The following is a 25,716-nucleotide window of genomic DNA, read 5'->3' as shown; positions in this document are numbered from 1 at the left end:
GGGTCTCATTATCGGAACGCATAGACCTTCCAAGCTACTTACCTTCACAAAAATACCCAGCGCTCTGGCGAGTCATTATCGCAACATTTCTACGTCTTTACCTTCAGAAATCCAGATATCCAGCATTACATCTGATCCATATGAAAATACCCTTTTTACAATCATTGGAAACTCAATTTACGCATTCTCAAACTTCAGTATTTGGCAGAATCAAACAAGGATTTCACGCATATACAAAGGAAAGAGTTACTCTTGGGGACAGATCGCATCTGATTATGTTTCAAAGAATTTGTATTGGTGTGACTTCTCCTATCGATCGATTCTAATGAAACCAGCTTACACTAGCAATAGCACCATCTATAGAGTCGTTATTGACAAAGACTTGGAGCATCCAGATGGAGTAGCCTTAGATCCTGAAGATGGGTAAAATGTTTTACACATTAATGATGTAAGAACTATGATCTAATATTAACAGATGCATTGTAGGTGTTGTAATACTGTAAAGGCAGGAATATCAGAGGCAACTCAAACCGACTTAAGTTTAAAGTCTCCAGAAAATATTGATGCATTACGAGATATTTAGATACATGTATAACAAGAAACAGTGGTGCAAGTACCACATATATGGGTCAGATAAATGATGCATGATATTAGAACTGCAACACTTATTCTCAAGGAACACTTTCGATATTTGAGCAAATATTAATGCTATTAAAACAAGATGCAAAATTGAAAAGGGTTATACATATGTATCATTTGATTGATATTAGTTAGTACAAAGCAATTGCGAGACATTGAACAGACAATATTTCCCACTGTCCAGAGTGGACTTATCATGTGACATAAAATCAATACGGGTCATCTACTCCTTAGGATGACCGGTATATCAAATTTTGTGTCAACCAAGCAAATGAATCTTAGTATATAGGAGGAAATATATTACTATGTCCAGTTTAACCCTTAACCTTTGACTATGTGAACCCAAAAGAGATCATCTACTCTTCATGATGTACCAGTGTACCAAGCTTGAGATATGTCAAGCAAAAGGTTATCATGATGAATATCGTACAGTGTTTTCCTATATCCAGTTTGATACTTGAATATTGACCATGTGACCTCAAAATCAATAGGGGCCATCTGCTTCTTACGTGTTACCGATGTACCAAGTTTGATTTCTATCGAATAATGGTGTCTCAAGATCTTAAGCGGAGAGCATCTTTCTACATCCAATTCGACCTTTCACCTTTAACTATGTGACCTCGAAATCAGTAGGGGTCATCTACTCATTAACGTGAACCAATATATCAAGTTTGATATCTGTCAAGCAAAGAGTTCTGAAGACATTAAGCATTCAATATATTCTTATGTCCAGTTTGGCCCGTTGGCCTTTAACCATGTGACATCAAAATCAATAGGATGATTTCACCTCGAACTCTAGTTTCGTCACGGGTCACGAGAGTTCAACGTAAACAACGAGAGTTTGAGCCCGGGATTAAATCGAGTTCAACTCTAACACGACTGAGGGTTCTGACGCAGTAAAGATGGCGGCGCGCGATGGCGATAACATGTGAGTATATTTGTTTTCCTGTTCATTTCAAATAATCACAAGTTTTTTAGGGTCAGGAATCGTAATACAAAACTCTTGAATTAATAACCATATTATACTGTATTAAAAAACAATCGGCAATATTGTATTGTATGTGCTTGTACTGGGATATTTTGGGTATGATAAACAGAGCAATCAGAAGTATGTATATAAATAGGTAAAAAAAATCTTCGTTTTTATGAAATTCATTAAACATACATGACAGATTACTGTAGATTCCTTATTTTACGCGAGAACTTAATTCCATCGTTTTCTATCAAATCGCGAGAACATAAAATCTCGAGCGCCGAACATTTGTAATAATTCCATAAAGTATACAACTGTCAAAAAATAAGAGCGAAGTTTTTAGAATCTGCGAAGGAAGCTTCTCGCAATTTTACGGGGATATTAATTCCTTGCGTTTATTAGGAATCGGAGTAATGACGATATTGTAGCATAGATGTTTGGTTTGTTTTTCTCAACAGGATTTTTATCCATTTTCAGGGTCCAAATGCAATTGGAAGATGGCCAATGTGTTTTCATTGACGAAGACCTTGCTTGAATCTATTTAGATGGTGGTATGCATACAATTTACATATAAGTAAAAAAGGAAATCATGGACATTTGTTTAGGCACTGGTAAGGAACCTGTTTTGTTTCATAAATATTTGTTTGTTGATTATCTAGCATGTTTTGGGGATTTTTCTTAACGAATTGGTTTCAGTAACAATCAACAATTTCATTCACAGATCCAGAGACAAAAAGGGCAATTAGAGATGCAATTTTAGCATGCCGTAAATCAAATTTTACTTCACCCAGTACATTGGAGACCATTCCTATACGATCATCCTCATCTGAATCCCCGTCATCTGGTCCTTCACCACCACCCAGCGTCTCTGCTTCCAGTTCCGACTCGCAGGTAGATTGGAACTTTATTGAAAATCATTCCCTGAAATTTTTACCTGATAAAGTACGAAGTGATTTTCTTCATTATTTACACGTTCTTACTCTGGACCTGAAAACGATACAGATAGTTCGTATTGTCAAGTCAGAGTATCGGATGACATCATTTAAACATATAACGAGTTCCACGGTCTACTTACTGAAAAATTAAATTTACTTACAGCAGACCATGCATGTTTGGAATGAAAGGGAAGAAAGATTCTTAATATATTTAAGGCTTCAGAGGGAAGAGAGATTTTTAGGCACCAAATCTCACGATTTTTTGTGGGGAGAAATATCATCAGAAATGAAGAAAAATGGTATACATGTTTCCAAAACACAACTTATCAAGAAATGGAAGGCGTTGAAAAAAAAAAATATAAGGAAGTAAACGATGAGAACAATAAAACTGGAAATTAAAAACCCTCCTGGAAATACTTTGATCAGTTCAGTGAAGTTTACGGCAACAAGGCATCCACAATTGTTAGCGTGTCCTTCGACACAGGACGGAGAGATAAAATGAAAATCAACACAGATAGCAAAGATGAAGATATTTCACTTGTTCCAGAGAAAGAAAAGCAATCCACATCTAGTGACACAGATTCGAAATCAACAGCTACAGGCACAAAGCTGAAATCTAAGAAGCGCAAAATGTCCGACAGCACAAAATTGATACAAAATACTCAAGAGCAAAACAGAGAGCTTATGAACTCCATGGGAAAGCACCATGAGGAGAAAATGCACCGAATAGATCGTATGCTAGAACTAATGGAGAAGTTCTTGGACAAATAATTCACCTCATGCATTTTTCCCCATCTACAAAGTGTGTACAGGACTGGCAAAGTCCCAGTTTTTAGTTTTCTTTGAAGAAGTCTTCATTATTTTCAGCAATTTCAGTTGCTGAGCACTACAAAGGCACCTGAATTGTGGATAGCGTGTATAGATCTTATGTACATACCCACCCCCACCCTTTAGACCCACTGATTGTTTTTAAAATATAGAATCAATTAAAAAAATCAGTTTGTCTAAAGGGGGGGGGGGTAAGATCTATACAAGCTATCCACACTTCAGGTGCTTGTGGAACCCCATACCATTCATTCATTTTATTTCTCCTATGGTTGTGATACAATCAGTGAAGGTCTTATCATATGTAATACTACCACAAATTATTTCAAAACGAAATTATTGTTGTATTCTAGTTTCAAAATAATAAGAGAGTATTTTCTATGCTGTAATTTGCATTTGCCTTTTCACAAAAAGTGAATAAAAGATTGACATTTGATTTGTTTGAAGTTTAATCTAATACTTGTATGCACATGCATAATTATACAAAATACTGTGATAATAAAAAGTCTTTACAAGGGCATTGTATCCATTAGCTGCTGTCTGAATGCAAGGTGAAGACAATGCTCCATCCTTCCCGTCAACATAAATGTTTGGGTAAGCATTAGGATGACCGTCGTCATCATGTCTATAAAGGCTTCAACGTCATCGTGATGTAAAACAAACAGATTATCCAGGATGCATCCTGAAATAATCAGTGAGACTATACGGGACAGCTTTCGAACAGGTATTTCTCGTAACCTTCTAAATCTTCCTTTTAAGTGCCCATATACTCGCTCAACAGTTTGTCTTGCGGAGGACAGCATCTGATTAATCGGCGTTGTTCTGCATTCAGTCTTCCATTGTCTCGGAAAGGCGTTACCAACCAATTCCTCAGGAGATAGGCACTGTCCGCGATAATAAATTTCCCATGCACTACACATTGTCCATTTTCCGCTTTGTCGAACAAAGAAGAATTTTGGAGGACACGTGCACCATGGGTGCACCCAGGCCAGCCCGTGTACGCATCACGTATAAGCATGTCACAGTCGGCCACAACCTGTTTAAATCAATAGAATCACATTAGGGATAACCATTAACAATGGTTTTATATGATTAATACTTTCTCTTAATGATGAAAAAAATGAATGACATTAACGTAGAGTTTACACGTGTAATTTACCTGTAGTTGAATGGAAGGGAAGTTTTTTCGGCTGAAATAATCTCTGTCACAACCAGGGGCTGTTGTTAACCGAATATGCGTTCCATCCAAGGAACCAATAACGCCTTGCAAACCAGACTGGAGTTGAAATTCTCTTGATATAGCTTGTTGTGTATAAGGATCTGGCCAGTTAATCACCTAAAACATATTTACACACATGCATGGACACAAACTTATTTTACTATTTTATATTTGGATTGAAATCTTAAAAATAATCTCTACCACGATTTCAACTTCCGTTAACCATGTTTTCGTTGATCGCATTTGATACCGTGATTACGATTTCGTGAACAGTTGTAATGCCTACTGCAAATGTATTGCTAACTTCTCTTAACGTTTCCTGGTTCGCCATGTACCAAAGAAATACCAGCAGTTTTTTATTGGCCGGTATTGGTTCAGAACCACCGGGCCATGTGTTATAATCTGTGATAGAATTTACAACTGAATTCAGGATTATTTCATAAATTTCCGGGCTCACTCGGAAATGTCTTAGAAATTATTTGCTGTCAAATTGTGTCACAATGTTTTCCGAAAAGCCTCCAAGTCTTGGAATATAACGCCGCTCTAGATTTAAAAGAATTTGAATGATCCAGGTCTGTTTTATCGCGAGCAAAAACAAAATGTCCGTTTTATCTTCAATAAATAAATCTTCATACAATTGTGCTTTGATGACATTCTCCATTTTGGAGAGTTTCTAGAGTCAAGGAAAATCATACGCGTCTAAATCTGCGTGTGCATCATGAGTTTATTATCCAGAGGTAAAACAATAGTACGACGTGAAAACGCCCTAGGAGTCTTGTACTCCTCTCAATATACCAGTGTACCAAGTTTAATGTCTGTCAAGAAAAAGGTTATCATGATATTAAGCAGACAGGATTTTCCTACGTCCGGAGTGAAATGCCCTTTGACCTTTTGAGCTTAAAAGCAATAAGGATCCTCTTCTGCTCATAACCAACCTACCTATGAAATATCATTACAATCAAAAGAATGGTCCTCAAGATATTGAGCGGACAACATACCGACCGACATGTGCAAAGCAATATACCCCTCTTCTTTGAAGGGGGCGGGGGTATAAATATTCATTGGCTTATTGCATTATATATCGTACTTAATGAAGAATCTTTTTTAAAATATTTCAATTATCGGAAATATTCATAATTCATTTGACAAATATATAAATGATATTTGTCAGTGAATATAGTTGCTGATAGCGATCATTATTATACCTCAGAATGTTTTTGCTATATAAATGTTAGGTGAATAGATTTGCTATTTCTTCTGGATAGCGCTAGTCGTGAAATAGTTTCTGAACTATCCCACCCTAGGGAAATAGTCTCGAAACTATTTATCGGATGCTATATTTCCCCGCGTTTTCTTTTCTGTGACGTCAAAGTCTGATGACTCTAATTAGTTTACCACTCAGATCACCTCCGTCGATTTCATCTAGGCTAATGCCGAATGTTAGTTTACTTCACCTTGGTATGTCTGACACAAGTAAAGGCTACTTCGGTATAATAAACAACTTTTTACTGACTACTCGGACAATAGCAAGAATATTGTCCCCCAAGACAGCATTTATTTCCCGAAGCGCAGCAAGTAAATAAGTGTATATTAAACAACAGGAACGTGGACTATAAACATTTTTCCAAATAAATTAGTCACAAACGTGCTAGTGTATACTTTACATGCACAGCAAAATATAACACTATTATTTCTATTACAAATAAACTTCAACAATCATTGAAAAACTTATTGAATCATCATAATATAAAACTTATACGGTACCAATTTTGATGCACCAGATGCGCATTTCGACAAATAATATCTCTTCAGTGATGCCCAACCGAAATGTTTGAAATCCGAAATAACTATGAAGTTTTAGATCTGAACACTTACAGACAGTCCGCGGTCATTCCGTATAAAATCAAAGATCAAAAACAAAATATATTTCATACGTTGGACTGGCTAGTACCGATGTTATATAACGATACTTTCCCAGGAAGACTGGTCATATAGTGAGTCTTCTCCAAGGGAAGTCTTCACTATATAGCCAGTCGTCCCCTTTATAGTGAGGCTTATCAGGAATAGTCCTTCTCGCTATAACTTTACATGTGCTTATTGAAAAGCAAGCACAGTTTCTTGATACAATGTTTTAATTCCATTTACCACAACATAATGTCCGGAAATCGGGTACCTTTGAAAATACCGATTTCATATTAGGCGACATGGCTTCTCGGCCAGAGCATAAGGTTGTGTTACCAATGAATATGTTCATTCTTTTGATACCCGAAGAACATTTCAACTTGATGTATCCCATTATAACGATTTTTTCAAAAAATGATCGTTAGTATATAAAGACATTTGATGTTTTATCATGGTGCACAATCAGAAGTAAATGTAAGGTTTCAGCTTAAGAGTGGTGGGGGCGACCAATCCTCTGAGGCAATGAGTCTGAAGTAGCCGGTGTTATGCGTCCAGTGTGTTCATGGCTTATCACTAGTGGGAGCATGGGATGAAGCCCCTGGTGTCATAGAGTAGACCACTCTCAACATGTACCCCCTCCAAAAAATCTGCTTTATGTTCGGCCATTTAGTATTACTTTAGAATGATTTGGGACAATGGAGGATCCAGAGGGTTGTTTCCGATCTATGTTTAAAAGAAGCAGGTACATCTTCTACAGTCATCTCGCCCACAAAATTGATGATTTCAATAGGAGTGCAAAAATCTGCCATTCCAATAGAGAATATATCAGCAAACCCAAACTACGTTTAGTTTGACCTCAAATTGCTTTGTTGTGTGTGACAGAAGCGTGACGTTGGTATAAAATTGTCACAAATGCCAAAATCAATGCAAAATTCATGAATTCAGGGGGTTTTCCTTTCAGAAATCATACAGCCTATGCATCGAGCAAATTCATATTCAAATGGATTTTCATCTTCTATTAACAAACGATATATTTTATGCATTATATTCATTTTGCTCGACAGATGGGCACACCTTTTTCTAAGCAATAACCTGGATGAAATTAAAACAGTGATTAAGCTCTTTTTGAGAGAAAAAAAGGGGTAAAAGGTGTTATTTTTGACGTAATAATGCTATCAAATAAGAAATAACTTTAATTTGAGTTGAGATGGTATACTTGGCATATATTTAACTTACTTAAATCACAGATCAGATTTAATTCAAGGCACATTTAAAACAGAGAAATTTGTGGGCCTTTTTATGTACACAATTGTACCTTGTTCTACAAAAGTTATTCTTTATGCACCGTTTAATTAATCGTCTGATGTCGGATGAAAGTCCCTTTGAAGAATTTATATATGCTCCAATGTCCATGTTATATTTTAATAAAGATATCATACCATGGTATTCAATGAATGAAATGAAAATTAAAACAAACCAATTGTATGCATGCAAAAATTTACGGTCATAGAGATATCGAGGAAAATAGTTTTGAAAGACAGTCGGTCTTTCTGGACACTTTCTTTCCGAAAGCAGATAAGTGCTGACCACGTGACTGCGTTGCGTTATTAGCTTTCCACGCGCTAATTTCCAAGCAAATCTTGACTGTGTGAATATTTGACTACCCTTTATTGTTTTACATATGATGAAGCATAATGGGTTTAGCCTGATCAGCCCTTACTTCAATATATTTCAATATATGCAGTGGATGAACTATCAAAACTTTCCAGCACCATTGTTTATTTTCCGATAACGTGTAAAGAAGGCGCACGCAATACATTGTGTACAGACATTATGATTTTGACTGCGGATAACTCCGTTTACCTGATCAGGATATGGGGCTCACGGCGGGTGTGACCGGTCAACAGGGGATGCTTACTCCTCCTAGGCACCTGATCCCACCTCTGGTGTGTCCAGGGGTCCGTGTTTGCCCAACTATCTAATTTGTATTGCTTGTAGGAGTTATGAGATTGATCACTGTTCGTTATCTTCACTTTGCATAAAGCCAACCGACGAACTAAACAATTCGATTTATTCCTTTTTGGGATGAAATCAGATAGTTTACTTTGCACAAGGTATTATATTTTGCCTCCATGATTACAGATACATTAACAATGTTAGCTTGAAAAAAAAATTTTTAATCAGTGGTACGCATGTACCTTCAAATTTAGAGAAAGACAATTTCTAATGCGTTTAGTGTAAAAGTAAGGAAGGACTCTTATTTATTTTTCCCTGGGTTTTACCATAACTTTCCTCAAGAGTAGGATAAACTTATTATTGTGTACTTCATTTGTAATTCTTATAATACTAATTATAAAGTCCACAGAAAGTATACGCTACGTGCTCATAGATGAATTCCATATTATTTTGAATGTCCGTTTTACGAATTAGAAAAGTACATATATTCTTAAAAATTATTATCATAGATTAAGTTTGTTTAAATTAGTAAATTTACTCGGTAACAAAGAGTGAAAGGTTTTTTTTTTGGGGGGGGGGGTGTTAGTTTTCTTTTCTTTTTTGTGAAAGAATTTCTTTTAGCTGAAGTTATTGCTACATAATCATAATAACGCCGCACATGACTGGATTGATTTGATATTACTGTTAACTTGTATCAAATGTCTATGGTGTGTCAGAAAGTGACACAGAATGGAGACTGAGAAAAATTGTTTCCAAATATCTAAGAAGAGTAATTGAAATAATGATAATGGTTTCCAGTCAATATAAATGCTGAGAGTTGGTCCTGCCTCCTGTGTCCATATCACGTAGAGCTTCGAGTTGATTTGGAACCCTTACCGAAAACATACAAAAACAAGAACCATTGGTCTCCTTGTCCACACAAAAGGCTTATGATCAGCTCAGTTGGACCCAACACACAGATAGTAGTCACTATATAACCTCAGAGAAGCTGGACCAGTATTCTAGCTGAATATCTCCTTAGTGTATACATTTTGGTATAAAGTAATGTTCAAAGATCTCAATGCTCGAAAGTGAAGCATACGAACGTCCTTCTCGTAGGACCACACTAAATTACACGGACTGGTTATTTCAGAGTCCTGTGAGAAGTGAAGTATTTAAAGGGCATTCAAATCCGTCTCTACACGAGGCGCCACACAGAGTAAGATAGTGTTCGATAACGATCAAACCCCGAGCATAAAACAAACTCTAATTGACTGATTTTGATGTGATATAGTGTACAAATGTACACGCATGTCATCACTCTGATGAACCTGTTGGTTTAAAGAATAAAATGAATAACATCACTAGATCTTTTATTGGGGAGTATTCAATGAATACTTTCTTCGTTACAATTAATTATATCCTTAATTCCTTAAAGTGTGCAATGATTAAGTAATTGCCATGATATCAATTTTTGAAATAAAGATACCATCAAGTTATAAATTTCGAGTTATCAATGAATGATGTACTGTTTCGTTCAATACAATTATTTTGCCCATTAATCAAGGTGTTGATATCATTAATTCAACTGTCAAGAGCAAAATTTATTTTTGAACGCAATAATTTTGAATTACAGATAGGATTAATTTTTTATATATTCCTTCAATTAAATCAATGCAAGCAATTATTGATTTTCTAAAATTTGATATATGCACATCCCATCCCCACAAACGTCACGGAAACCTTGCTAACTAGCAGCAATACTCCAAAGGAAATATGTCAATGTAGCGAAATATCTCCCATTCTATAGGTAAATTAACATATGAGGGCTGTTCGATATGTAATGTGTATTGTACGATATCTCAAAAGCATTCGACTTAAATTGTGAAATGAACATTACATCCCTTCAAAGTATTCTCCGCGGTTTTAAAAATACATAATTTCAATCTCTGAATTCATTTCTGAAATGCGTCACGGTACGCTGATTTAGGTAAACATCTGAGGCACTGACTGATGGCTGAGCCAAGGGTTTGTCGAGACTTGTAACGACGATTAGATAAGAACTTTTTAAGTTTTGGAAAAAGGAAAAAGTCGCATTCGGCTAGATATGGAGAGTACGGTGGGTGTGGTACATGTAAGACGGTAACCTTTTCCGATTTCAAATATTGCTTCACAAGTTCAGATGTTTGTGATGGAGCATTATTATGAAGTAGAAGAACATGCCTAAATCCTGACACAGGGCGTCGTTTATGATAATATTTCTTGAGCTTGTTTAGTATAGCATCTCGGTAATACCAACCTGTAACACTTGCCATTTGTACGGCTATAACATCACAGGAGAAGGATATGCAATAAAGAACCTTCTTTGTGCTAATTGTTCTTTTGGCAACTACAGCCCTTCTACCGTGTTTAGTTAGCCATATTTTGTTTCCAATTTTTCTTACTGCTTCGAAATAGTGAACCCATGTTTCGTCACCAGTAACAGTGTTTGCAAATTGTCTTCGATTGAATTTGGGAAACATTTTGAGCAATTGCTCAGCGGTTTGTACTCGTAAACGGTTTTGGTCATCTATCAATATATGCTGTATCCATTTGCCTTGCCTGTTATAGTCACAGGTCGGCCAGATTTTGCTGCATTTTTGACGGACTCTGTGCCAGTCAGAATTTTTTTTCTCCACCTACGAACTGTCTCATAAGATACCTTATCAGACCCACAGACTTCCCCCCAATTCAGTAAAAATCTGCATTACCGAATGACCGAGTTTTGTGCAAATTTTTATATAAGCTCTAATTTTTTTAAATATTCTTAACCCTTTTCCCAACCATTTTTACAACAGTGGTCAACGACCGGCTCTATTGAAATCATTATAAGTTTAAAACTTTGTGAAGCTGAAAGTTCGTATTTATACCGTTGGAAATGTATTGAATAGAGCTATTCAAGAGTACCATCATCCACGAAATCGTACAAAGTGTTATAGCGCTGTGGTACAATACACATTACATATCGAACAGCCCTCGTACATTCCCAAAAATCTTGATAATCGAGTACATTTCATATTAATAAATATTAAAGATATGATTACTTAAAATGGCAGAAGCAAAACTTGGGATAACAAAACACACTTTGGTTCACTGAAAACCTAAATGGTCGTTGTGACAAGATCACGGAAGCCGATGGGTGCTAGGGCATAGAATTAATATTCATTTAACTGGCCGCCGCCACTCATTATCTGGGGGCCGCCATATAAATCAACTGGCGACCACCACTTAATTTATGTGGCGGCCGCCACTTAGTATATGGCGGCCGCCAGTTAATTAATTTGTTGGTCGCCAGTTAATTTATATGGCGGCCGCCAGTTAATTTATAAATAAAGCGGCCGCCCCACAATTTGAATGATTTATATGGCGGTCGCCATTTATTCAACTCCTCTCTCTCTTTCTCTATGTCTCAAAATGAAAGGGTGTAATCCCTGTTATCTCCCTCTCCAATGCTTAGTAATATGTATGTGAAATACAGACCCTGAAGCGTACTACTACACCACTTGCACGGAACGGTACGATACGATTCTTGTACGGAACGGTGAACGGTTTGCACGAAACGCTGAACAATCTGCACAGAACGGTGAACGGTTTGCACGAAACGCTGACCACTTTTATGGTGGCTTGCACGCTTTGTAAACGGTCTGCACGATACGGTAGGCGTGGCCTGTATGCTTTGATTTTTTCGATATTATTTGGTTCAAATAGTTTCAATATTATTGCAGTATTCTAGATATTAAAAAAGGTTTGAGAAAGAAATGATAAAGATTCATTTTAAAGTGATTGCTCACGTACGACGCGGTAATTTTCATTTTGGAGTGAAAACAAGATTTTTTTTTAATTTCGGATATAAAAGAAAAATATGCAAAAATCATATTGTCACGGATTATTGATTAATCAAATTTTATTGATTCGTTGCTCTATCAAATTCATTGAAACTGAATATGAAATGGCGACGTCTGTGTCGCTGTTTGTGTACATTCATTCTGAGTGTCGTTAAAATACATTTGCAATTTGTATGTTCCAGGCCTCTTCCCAAAGACAGATTTTGAATAAATCTATACATTTTATATGCATGTGTACCTGTATGAAAACAGATAAAATGATTTAAAGAAATTTCTCGTCAGGAAAGATTGAAATAATTTTGGGCGGAGAGAGGGTTGTGAACGGTCTGCACGAAACGCTAAGCATGACCTGCACACTTTGATTTTTTTCGGCATTATTTGTTTCATCCTGGTGTTAGTTTAAACAAAGGATAGTTTAATGACTTACGAACACGTTGGAATAAAAGGAAATGAATGTTTTTTAACTTCGGAAATAAAGGGAAGAGATGCATAAATTGTATTGTCATGGAATATTTATTATTCAACTTTATTTATTCATTGCTCTATTAAATTCATTGAGAAAGTCGCGTCTGTATCACTATTTTTGTACATTCATTCTGAGTGCCGTTAAAACACGTGTGCCATTTGTATATTCCAAGCCTCTTCTCAAAGACATATCTTGAATAAACCTATACATTTTTACATACATGTACGGGTATGACAACAGATAAAATGATTTAAAGAATTATCGTAAGACTAGAACATATTCTCGGTCGGGAAGGGGGTGCATCTAGACATATAATTAGCCAGTCGATAAGAATCCGTCACCTTGGATAAGAAGGGGGGATACAAAACAAAAAGAAGGATTCAAAATATAATTGAAATAGATTGAGAAATAAATCATTTAAATCAATAGATAAAACAAATAATTACTAACTACAGTAATCATCAACAGATATGCGAGCGAATCTAACATCCAATTTTAATTAGATTGTTGCTTTCGCCTTAATTTTAAACCTATAGAAAACTGCATTCATTTTTGAGAGACAAAAGACATGAACACCTCTTTTGTCATATTTCAATTGCCCCTACCGATTTTCACACCTTCTGAACGAGTGTTAATTTCAAATACCCGGATTAGCTTACCTCTATTGTTGTAAAAAAAGAAAAGAAAAGAAGGACCTTGGAATTTGCATAAAATATTCAAGTTATACACAGGTCGGTCTTTGCATTATGCAGACAGTTCCGTTAAACGATTTTGATGAAAATATTTTTTGTTTTAAAAAAAGAGAAACTTGATCATACAAATGTAACAATACAAATAAATTATTCCTATATACAAATAAAAAATAAATAAGTAAAAAGATAACGAGGGTAGAGATATAAGTGTCTCTGCACCTGCTAAAAACTACCAAGGGTGAGAAAATGGTATAGGATTTGGCTCTGGTTGATGGTTTTATGGGTACTGACTAAACCCGGTCTTCGGTCCCGGTCCCAATTTGTTTTATTCGGTAAAAACAGAATATATCAGGATATTGGAGCCCCATTTCTCGTTAACTTAGGTATGACTTCTCCTGCCTGCATTCTGATAGTTGATTTATCATATTATTTTCTTCTTTCGTAAAATAATATGTGAAAACTCCGGGACCGGTGGGACCGAGAAATAAAAACAATGCTAAAAGCCGGTCCCGGTCTCAGCATTTTCCCTCAATAGCCGTTTTAACTACCTTCTCATAAAAAATAATATGGACATGATACTCAATGGCATCCCTTTGTATACATATATTTCTAATTTTATTGTGTGTGTGGGTTTTTTATTCCAATTTTCTTTATATTTTTGTCAGAATCGAACTCAACTACATGTGCGTGACATTTTCTCCGAAATGATCGCGTTACACCACCATTTCATAAGAAGATAAGAATGTAGAAGATAAATAATATATACATGTATGTACTCATCCTGGTGTATTTGTTTGTAATTTACAGTTTGCTTATTTGTTGTTCTATTCAGGTCAAGATTTATGTTTTGTATTCCGAACCCGATCTCTTTATATGGGTATACATTTTATATGTATTTGTATATAACCAATTAATAATAACTATAAAGTATTTCTTCCTTTCTTATTGATATTTAGTTTTCTTTTTTCAGTTGTGCTTCCTTTAGATACAATGCTTTAAAAAAATCCATCTAATATATTTATAGTATTTATAAAAGTGTGCCATACATACTTCTAGCACATGCTCACCAAAATGTCAGAATCTGTATACTTATACAGAAGATACCCTCCGACTTTAGATGATCTTCAAATAATCTATGGTATATTTTTACTGTAATATTATGTGGTAACTATATCTATTGTGAATAGTTATATACGATATGTACAAACATATTAATTATGCTGCACAAAAACTGTTTGTTTCCTATTTTCAAAATATCTTATATTTCAAAATGCATAAATTTGACAAAAACTGAAAAATTTACATACAATGAAATCTACATTTATAGATATGCAAGACATACATGTAAATTCATTTAAGAAATAAATTTCAGTTTTGAAAATATGTAAGTAGGCCTACTGTTACCGCTTAATGAAAAGTATGCCTACGTGAAGCATTTCATACCCTCATGTATTTTTACTAACCATTCAAAAGTTATGGATAAGGTTAAATATTTTCAAAAGTACGTCAACTTTGAAAGGTAAATAATTGCATGTAAAGAAAGGTACACATTTGAAATATGAAAATCCTATCAACATGCATTCAAAAGTTATGGCGAAGGTTCAAGTTTTTGCTGACACACGGACCAATATATATATATATATATATATATATATATATATATATATATATATATTTATTTATATATGTATATAGTTACCAATATATATATATATATATATATATATATATATATATATATGATTACGGCGGCATACAAATGGAATTGAACATTTTCTTTTCAAAAGCATTATTCTTGTATTGATTTTCAGAATATTTCTGGAAAGGGGGGGGGGGTGTTGACGAGAGTGGGCATTAATTTTGTTACGCCATCAACAATAATTATTCACGTTTCAATAATCATAATAAAATTAAGGACAATATTTGTTGTTGTTTTTTCCATTTCACTAATGAACATAATTTTTTTAAGTACTTCATACATCGTACATTTTGGACTCTCATATTTTGCACGTGCACGTTACTTTGTTTTGTTCTAATATTTACATAGAGGCTTTTTTGGGGGGAGGAATTTTCGCATAATTTGTGATAGAGAAAAATAATGAGTTATACGAGAGAGAGAAGAGAGATAAAGAGATAAAGAGAGAGAGAGAGAGAGAGAGAGAGAGAGAGAGAGAGAGAGAGAGAGAGAGGAAACCAGTCAGTCTTATACACATGTACTGAGACAGGTTCGGAATACACCAACATTAAAATTGAATTTGAAAATTTAATCAATCGTGTGGTCAGGTGTTTGACCTGAATGACAAAATGAATTAATTTTGTAAAAACTATATGCAACAGTAAATTACAAACAAATACACCAGGATAAGTATATATGTATATATATATAATTTCTCTTCTACATCGTTATCTTTATATGAAAATGTAATGTAACGCGTTCATTTGGGAGAAAAAATCACGTAGTTGAGTTTGATTTTGACATAAAAAGAAAAATTGGAATAAAACACAAACATACAATAAATCAGAAACATACATGTGCATACAAAGGAATGTTATGGACTATCACACCCTTATCTTTTTTAATGAAAAAGCAGATTAAAGCGGCTATTTAGGGAAAATTGTCGAGACCAGAACCGGCTTTAGCATTGTTTTTATTTCTCGGTCCCACCGGTCCCGGAGTTTTCACATATTATTTTACGAAAGACGACAATAATATGATCAATCAACTATCAGAATGCAGGCATGAGATGTCATATCTAAATTAACGAGAAATGGGGGCTAAAATATTCTGATATATTCTGGTTTTATCGAATAAAAAATCTGGGACCGGGACCGAAGACGGGTACCTGTAAAGTGCGAAACGAAATCGAAACGAAATGTCTGATCACAGATTTTTAAAATCTCACTTTATAATTTCAAACGATAAGAGAGGACCAGGGTACTGGAAATTAAACGTATCACACTTACAAGATGAGAAATATAAAAACGGAATTAAAAACGTCATAAACAACATTGACAATTCATTAAACCCAATTGATAAATGGGAACAAATTAAACGCGCAGTAAAAGAATTTTCGATATTTTTTTTCAATATTTAAACAAAGATCGGTTAAAAAGAGGATTAAAACAATTGAGGAAGAAATTGAAAAATTAGAAACTGGGAGACCCGAAGACTTAAATTACAAAAAACTTAAAACTCTAGAAGCAGAGCTAGATTGTATTTATGATAAAAAATCTAAAGGCGAACAAATAAGATCAAAAGCTAAATGGATAGAAAATGGAGAGAAAAGTATTTCTTATTTCTTAAACTTAGAAAAACAGCATCAATCCTCAAATGTCATTACAGAAATTCTAAACTCGAACAATAAAAAGATAAACAAACCTAATAAAATATTAGGGGAAATGGTTGATTTTTATCAAAATTTATATGCTAGTAAAAACTTAGATGATGAAATCATTGACAGTTATTTGTCGGAAGTAAATATACCACTATTAAGTGATGAAAATAAAGACATGTTAGAACTTTTCCCAACTTTCGAAGAGTGTACGGAGGCGGTTTATAATATGAAAAGTGATAAATCACCTGGTCTCGATGGTTTGCCTAATGAATTTTACCAAATTTTCTGGAATGAAATTGGACCATATTTTTATGATGCCCTAAAAGAGATTTTTAACAATGAAACAATGACACATATTCAAAGATTATCAGTAATATCATTGGTTTTTAAAAAGGGAGCAAAGAATCAATTTAAAAATTATAGACCGATAAGTTTGACAAATAATTGCCATTATTTTTGCTAAAAGACTGCAAAAGGTTTTATCAGGTATAATTAATGAAAACCAAACTGCTTATATTAAAGGACTTTATATTGGGGAGAATGCAAGACTCCTACTAGACATTTTTGAATATTGTGAAACTGAAAATTTGGAAGGAATATTACTATTATTAGATTTTGAAAAAGCATTCGATTCTGTGGAATGGAATTTTCTTTTTAAAGTGTTGAATAAATCAATATAGGAAATAATTTTATCAAATGGACTAAAATTCTATATACAGAACCAATCTTTAAAATAAAAAATAATGGATGGCCCTAGATGACATAAATAAATTCTGTGAAAGTGCTGGCTTTAAAATTAATATCAACAAAACTGAATGTTACAATAAAAATTGGATGAGAATATATAATGAAATGGAAAAATTGTTTGAATCCTGGAAAAGAAGAAAATTAACACTTTTTGGCAAAGCATGCATTATAAATACACTTGCCATTTCAAAATTAGCATATGTATCGTCAATTCTATGTCTTCCTGATAAAGATTTTATGAAAAAAGTACAACGATTAATCTTTAATTTCATTTGGGATAAAAAAGAAAGAATCAAAAGAAACACTTTGGTTGGAGATGTAACAAGGGGTGGTCTTTCAATAGTAGATGTAGAATGCAAATTAAAAGCATTAAAAGCAGCATGGATACCGAGATTATTAAATTCAGAGGGAGTCTTACTTGAAATTTTAAATAATTATTGTAGAAAACTTAACTTTGATATATACTATATGTTAAAATGTTCAACTACTGATGTGGGGAATTCAAACAAAACTAAATTACCACTATTTGATAAAGAAATGCTGTGTTGCTTTAATGAATGTAAAAGCGAACTTAACTTTGATAAAAGATTACCTGATGATATTTTACAACAACCATTATGGAATAACATAAATCTGAAATATAAAGGAAAACCCATTTTCTTCGATAACTGGGCGAGATCTGGTATCTTATATGTTAGTGATTTATTTGATGATGGAATTTTTAAACCGCTAGAACATTATTCAAACATTAATGACAAATCTAACTGGCTATGTGAATACAAAATTATTATGACAATCACGAGAAAAATTCGAGGACTAAACGATTTTTCAAATTCAAGCTGTGTAAATAAACAAAATGTCACTAATTTTAACTTCCTTCTTGGATTTACCAATATACTTAAAACATCAAGTAATCTTTTTTATAAAAATTTAGTTGAAAAAAAGTTTTGCAAACCCAATTTTCAGGCATTACTGTCTGAAGAATTCAGAATATTCGGTGATTCTAATTGGATAAACATTTATAAATGTAAAATTAAAGATTTGAAAGACAAACAAATAGCGGAATTCAGTTATAAGTTATTGAATAACATATTATGTAATAATGCATATATTAGCAAATGGAAAAAAGATGTAGAGAATGAATGTACACATTGTAAACAAGTTGAGACTACAAAACATCTGATTTACGAGTGTGATAATGTTTTAAATATATGGAACACTGTTAGCAGTTATCTATCCTTCAAAGTTCAATGGAAACACATTGTTGTTGGGTTTTTTCTAGAACAAAAGGATAAAACCAAATCCTTAAATTTACTTATTACTTATATAGCCTACAGAATATACAAACATAAAATGTTATGTAGATTAGATTCTTTAAATGAAACGACTTTTAATATGTATAATCATGTTAAAAAATCATTATGTTTCTATACATCAGTATTGAAGTATATAAATGCAAAAGAGCATAAATTTTTTGAACATCTTTGTAAATTAATGTAACGTGACTGCTGTGAAGAGACCAGTATAAACTATCCTTAAATATTTACCATTATAACTATACGGTCAACTTAGGACTACATTGTTCATATATTATTCCTTAAGTAACTTCTATGTTATTCTACTGTTGATATATCTACATCAACGTTGTATATGATATTTTTATGATTTCGAAAAATATTTGATTTATGTATTTTCATATAAATTATATATATGCCTTATATAAAATATTATAATAAAATACATTCAATCCAATGGGCCCCTGGCACCATTGGTGAGAATTAAGAGGGAGTATCCGAAATAGTATGTATACTTTTTAATAAATGATGAAAATTCCAAAAAAAAAAAAGAAATCGAAACGAAACGAAACGAAATCTACCGAAACGAAACGAAATCTACCGAAACGAAACGAAATCTACCTAAACGAAACGAAACCCACTGAAACGAAACGAAACCTACCGAAACGAAACGAAACAGATTGTATAACCGAACTTTTTTAATTATAATAATTAAAAATGGTATCTTAGGCCCCTGCGAAAGTTACCACATATAAATAAAATTCGCCTCCCCTTTGATGTAGGCTTTCGGCTTGACTGTTACAAAGTTTTAAAAGTTGGAAAGGGGGGAGTAAGCACAAAGTACGTATCCGTAGTTGATTAAATGCCATGTACAATTAGTTTCGGATCCATACATTTCAGAACCGAGGGTTACAGTCTCAGAGATCTGGAGAAACACACTATACGAGGGGTGGGGTCGCCGACGTTGGATCCGCCTTTGGGTATAGATACATTGTTTGAAGAAGCTGGTGTCTGAGAAAATTGAAAGCAGGAAGAGCTCTTAACCTCTTATCTTATCGCTGAGGTGCAAGTACTTTCAATAATGGAAAAACTCTATACATTTGGGATGTTGCTAAGACGGGGAATTGAAAACGGGACGGAAAACAGATTTTTTTTAATGCAATAATATTAGGAGGAGGTCGGCATTTTGTAAACTGAAAAAGGCTTATGAACAAGGGGATTTTAAGCAGAAATCACAAAGAGAACGGGAGGACATATTCAGAACCCACCGTTTGATATACTACATATAAATTCACAATATCCACATGTATACATATATTTGTCTTTAGAGCAAAAAATACTGAAACATGTATTTATGCCCAAAATCGGATTCAACGCCGACGACCCCATCCCTCGTTTAGTGTGTTTCCCCAGACCTCTGACCTGTGAGACTGTAACCTTCCGTTCTGAAATTTATGGATCCGAAGCTAATTGTACATGGTATTTATGTACTTTGTGCTTAACCCCCCCCCCCTTTCCAACTCTTGAAACTTTGTATCAGTCAAGCCGAAAGCCTACATCAAAGGAGAGGCGAATTTTATTTATATGTGTAAACTTTAACAGGGGCCTAAGATACCATTTTCAATTATTATAATTAAAAGAGTTCGATAATACAATCTGTTTCGTTTCGTTTCGGTAGGTTTCGTTTCGTGTCGTTGGGTTGCGTTTCGTTTCGGTAGATTTCGTTTCGTTTCGTTTCGATTTCGTTTCGCACTTTACAGGTACCCACCGAAGACCGGGCTTTAGTCATGGGACGGAGACCGAAGACCGGGACCGAGATCGGGTTTTAATCAGTACCGGTTTTGTGATAAACTGTTCTCTCGATTATTTGCAGATTTTCATTGTTGAAAGTCCGTCTTAGAGACATTTTGAAATAATTGGTCAAATTTTCAACAATGTTTACCTGTCCTACATCCCATGCCGAAATGACTTGCACGGTCTGTACATGTCTAAGGGCGTGGTTTGAACGATCTGCACGTTTCTGTGGACGTGGCTTGATCATGCACGGAACGATTCTTGCACGAAACGTAAATAATGATAAATTCTTTATTTAGACAGGATAGCACAATTAGTACAAATGACTAGTTTACATTGTGGTCCGGTATAAAATATATTCACAGACAGATACATGAGAGAATAGAAAAATAGATAACATAATATAAAATATATACATAAAATATACACACGATATCAGAGGGGGAAACATAAACATATACACCATATCTATATATCACTTATTTGAGTAATAATGCTGCAAATATGCTGATTTAAAAGATGTAATAGAACCACAGCTTCTGACAGACTCGGGCAACTGATTCTGTACTGTCGCGTTTTCCGGAGAACTCAATTCCGTCCATACGGGACTAGCACTTTATGTCCGGGACTTCGTCAATACAGCGGGGCTACTACCTTTACTGAAAATTTGTTCTTTTTCAATCTTTTGAGGTGCCACACCGATGTAAGTTTTCATTAGAACACTGATCTAAATGCATTTATATATGTTTTTCTATGATTTAGAAATACCAAGCACGTGTTCGATAATTCTTGAAACATAGGTGAGAAAATTCGGGTTAAGTACTTTGAAAATAAACATTGTTAAATTTACCTAGGAATATTTTATACTGTTTAGATTTGTCATATCATATTGTTGCCAAAGTCAGTTAGGTGAATTTATCAAATTTATGAGTAATAAGTGTTTTTCTAAATCAGGAATTTTTTGTGTAGGAATTTATTTGTGGTTTGTATTTAATTTCAGTCTTTTACCTCTTGTGAAGCCATAACCATAATAAAGTATTGAATTAATACTTGGCTTCGAGGTTATCTTCCCACCCTGCAGTACACCAGTCTAGGGCTGAAGCTGCATAGTAAAAGAATCGGTATACTACTCTAGGATTTGAATCCTTCCCTTTGAGGCTGGGCCTATCTTCCCTTTCATCCAGACGCATGAACCAGACGTACATGGGGATGTGCTGTTGGTGTTGGACACTGCTGATTCCGTCGTGCGCGGACCGTAACTCTTGTGGTTAAATTGTAAACATTGATGTTGACTTACTCTTTGCGACTGTGTTACGTGATCATGTTCTAGTGACAGTCTAATTGCACAAACAAACAATTGTGTATGCTGACAATATACATCCTTATTTGCATAAGATACTGTTTTGTGTATACTAGTATGATACTCAGTCTGTCAGGTATGATATTTAGAATGGGTATTTTTACAATCTGACCATTTGCTTGAATCCCTTTGTGGGTGATATAGCTGAAAAATATATAAATGATACACAGCTTTTTTTGGTATTTATATATGACAACGTGCACTGTATATTTCTAGAGAAGGCATGTGCAATTTTGCTATATTTTTGGGTATTTACTGCATTTGCCTCTGCTGTCAGCCTTCTATTTTTTGACAATTTATGTGTGCAATGTAGACATGGCAGTGTATATAAATATTTTTATTGTTACTGCACACGTATAGTAGAATAGTTTGAATTTTTTGACCCATGCATTTTCTGTCACTTAGCATACAAACTTATTTTTCGCACATAACTGTCCAAAGTGTGTTTGACTCTGATACAGAATGGCTGGTGTAGAAACAGACACTGTTAAAAATGTCAAAATCTCCAAAGAGAATGTTGAATTTGATGAATTTGAAAACCTTGAACGTAAAAGTAAATTAAAAAGAAAAACTGAAAAAGGTCAAGCCCTTTATGATGACACTATTCAGAAAGATCTTCTACAATTTGATAGTATTTGGTTTGATGTTGAAGATATAACAGTGAAAGTGAATGATTACAGGTCTCAATCTGATTTCAAAGCTTTAAGAAACTTAGACAAACAATTACAAGCTTTACAAGTGAAAAATAGACAGGAATCTGAGGAATTCGTAGGGTTTCTAAGTAGAACAAACACTACAGAGAGTCTGTCAGAGTTAGGAATTCAAGAAATTTTACATGCAAATGTCAAAACATTATGAGGGAGTTGCGCAGAAAAATCATGGATGCAAGAATTGAAGCTACTGATCGACTATCGCAGAGAGGATCTCTCAGTATACATGTATGTACCAGATCCGAGGAAGGAGAGACTTCTGAAATAGGTAGTATCCTAGCCCAAAACCGGATGGAGGTCGAGACCAATCGTGCAAGACTTTTTTATGAAGCCAGGGAGGTGAAATTACGCAAGGAAAAGGCCTCGTTGGAAGAAAGAGAGGCCAAACATGAAGCAGAACAGGCTCGACAAAAGGAGGAGTTGGATGCTGAATTTCTATTACTGGAACAGGAACGCAAGTTCGCAGTTGCCGAGTCCAAAGTCAAAGCGCTTGAAAATACTGGAATGTATAGCAGACATGTTTCCCCGGAACCGTCACTGCTGGGAACACCTGTTGATAGGAGACAACTTACAACAAAGTAGGTTTACGAAATCTGTCCTGAGAATAGTGTGACGAATGCTGAAGTGCGTGAAAATTCAGAGACTGAATACCCTACAAGACATTTTGATCTAAATATGCAAAATAGTTCCCTGAATCCTAATGATGCTCCCTTTGAAACAGCCCATACTCGTAATGACAGTGTTGTTGGAGATCTTACCAAGTTCTTGTTGAAGAAAGACCTTTTGTTGTCCAGATTTTACAAATTCACAGATCGACCTGAAGTCTTTGTAACTTGGAAAGCAATTTTTCTAAGTATTACTCGAGAATTAGGAGTTACGCCCCTTGAGGAAATCGACCTATTATTAAAGTACCTGGGACCGGAGTCTAGCAAGTTTGCATCAAGCATTCATGCTGCAAATGCTGCATACCCACAGAGAGGCTTAAAGCGCATCTGGGAGCGACTAGATGAACGCTATGGGTCACCAGAGCTTGTAGTATCAGCGCTTAAGGCCAAACTAGACTATTTTCCAAGTTTAACGCCAAAGGACAACAAGCAGTTATATGAACTAGCAGATATTTTAGCAGAAATTGAGGCAGCCAAAGAGAATCCCAAATACCCAACCCTGCTTTCTTATTTCGACTCGTCATCAGGTATTCTGCCAATTATTAACAAACTGCCCTATAACTTGCAGAAAAAATGGACAACTCAAGCTTCTAGTTACAAGAAGAAACATGATGTCTCGTATCCACCTTTCCCTCTCTTAGTGCAGTTTCTACAAGATCTGAGTCGTGTACGCAATGACCCAGGATTCCAATATGAGGGGCAATTTAAACCAAAAAGTAAACAATCCACAACTGCTCCGTTGAGTGGCAGCAGTGCCAAAGACCGAGAGTCAGTGCGAACAAACAAGACTGAATTTGTGACAAAACGTGGTAAGTATATTTCACAGATGTGCGTGATTCATCCAAGCACTCAGACACCTCATTCATTGAAGGACTGCCGTGTATTTAGATCCAAGAAAGTAGCAGACCGCAAGAAAATATTGAAGGACGAAGGAATCTGTTTTCGCTGCTGCAATTCAAAGCGCATGGCTAGAAACTGTAAAGTGAGTTTGAAGTGTCATCTGTGTGGTAGTACAGAACATTGTTCAGCGCTGCATCCGAATGATTCCAAAACTAACAACCCATACAAGGAGCATGGCGAGGAGAAACTTGCTACATGTTCTTAAAGATTGTGTACACCTTTCTGTTGAAAGTAATAGTCAATTTATTGGAACATTGCAAGCTCAATTAAAGCAGCTGATATGATAATGTATTAATTGGGGTAATGTGATGGTTCTGATTTATGTTCTGTTTGTGTTCAAATTGGTTTGCTATGTTGCCAAACACTGCTTTGGTGGCAGTTTGTATTGTGTTGCTTTGATGGCAACAACTGTTATGGTGGCTGTTACAAAAAATTGGTTTGCTATGGCGGCAAACAAAAACTGATTTGGTAGCAGTTATATTGTGTTGCTATGGTGGTAACAACTGCCTTTGTGACATAATTTTGTTTTATTGAGTTGGCAAAATTCGCCCGCTTTTGTGGCGGTTGGATTTCAAATACATGAATAATATTGCTGTTATGACGTGTTTGTTACATTCTCAAATTAAAATCAAACTTAATGTATATTGGATATTACTAATGTATATTAAATATTTGAAATCCAAGTGGCGGAATTTTGCTACCTAGAGAGCCATTCACTGTTGGATACTGTCATTCCCAGGTCCTTTGGTGGTGTGCTTTTCTACTCACTTTTGATATGCAGTCGAAAAGCTTATGGAAAGCTCGGCCCATCTGTTGTATGTTTAATTGATTCGTTAGAGCCATGACCAGTGTTGGGCGGTTAAAACCGCCCCCGGTTTTAACCAGTGGTTTTAACCGTCCCGGTCAATACTCCCAAATTGGTCAATACCGGTCAATTGTGATTTTAACTGTCCATTTTCCTATTTTTGTACATTTCTTGCAAAGATAAATTAAGTCTATATATTATATGGATCAATTGTTGATTGACATTTGTAATTAGATAATCAAGTTTAATATATATATTTGGTTTGCTGAAACTGACCTAAATATCTTCAGTACCTACCAGAGGGTCACAGTTCTATAGCATAGCTTGACAATTGGAGACAAACCTGTTAATACACGAACCTGGACAGATTAAGAATAAAAGGTAGATGGACATCACCTGAGCACAGGAAGCAGTGTTGACAGGTGTTATAAGCATAGGCTGGGACAAGAGATAACCAGTGTGCATATTATTGTTAAGAAAACATCACCAACCCACCCCCTCAAATGTTTATTTAACAGTTAAAATGAAGATTGATGAAACAATACTTATACGTAGTTCTTGTTAAACTAAGGAATTTGAACATGACATGTACCCAAATCAAGAACTTGTTCTGTTCTGTATTAAGGTCATACATG

General features: G+C 34.9%; 1 protein-coding gene and 1 pseudogene across 1 annotated transcript in view; one reads left to right on the top strand and one right to left on the bottom strand.

The window, feature by feature from the left end:
* The first annotated feature begins 325 nt into the window (after positions 1-325).
* Positions 326-25,716, top strand: part of LOC130052392 (low-density lipoprotein receptor-related protein 6-like) — a 28,629-nt gene continuing 3,238 nt past the window's right edge. The window contains exon 1 of the mRNA XM_056157236.1: positions 326-423. Within this exon, the coding sequence (XP_056013211.1) occupies positions 326-423 (98 nt within the window). The remainder of the gene's footprint in view (positions 424-25,716) is intronic.
* LOC130052097 (uncharacterized) lies at positions 3,882-4,922 on the bottom strand (annotated as a pseudogene).

Source organism: Ostrea edulis, chromosome 2 (assembly GCF_947568905.1).
Source record: "Ostrea edulis chromosome 2, xbOstEdul1.1, whole genome shotgun sequence".
NCBI lineage: Eukaryota > Metazoa > Mollusca > Bivalvia > Ostreida > Ostreidae > Ostrea > Ostrea edulis.
This window is presented reverse-complemented; position numbering and strand designations above follow the sequence as displayed.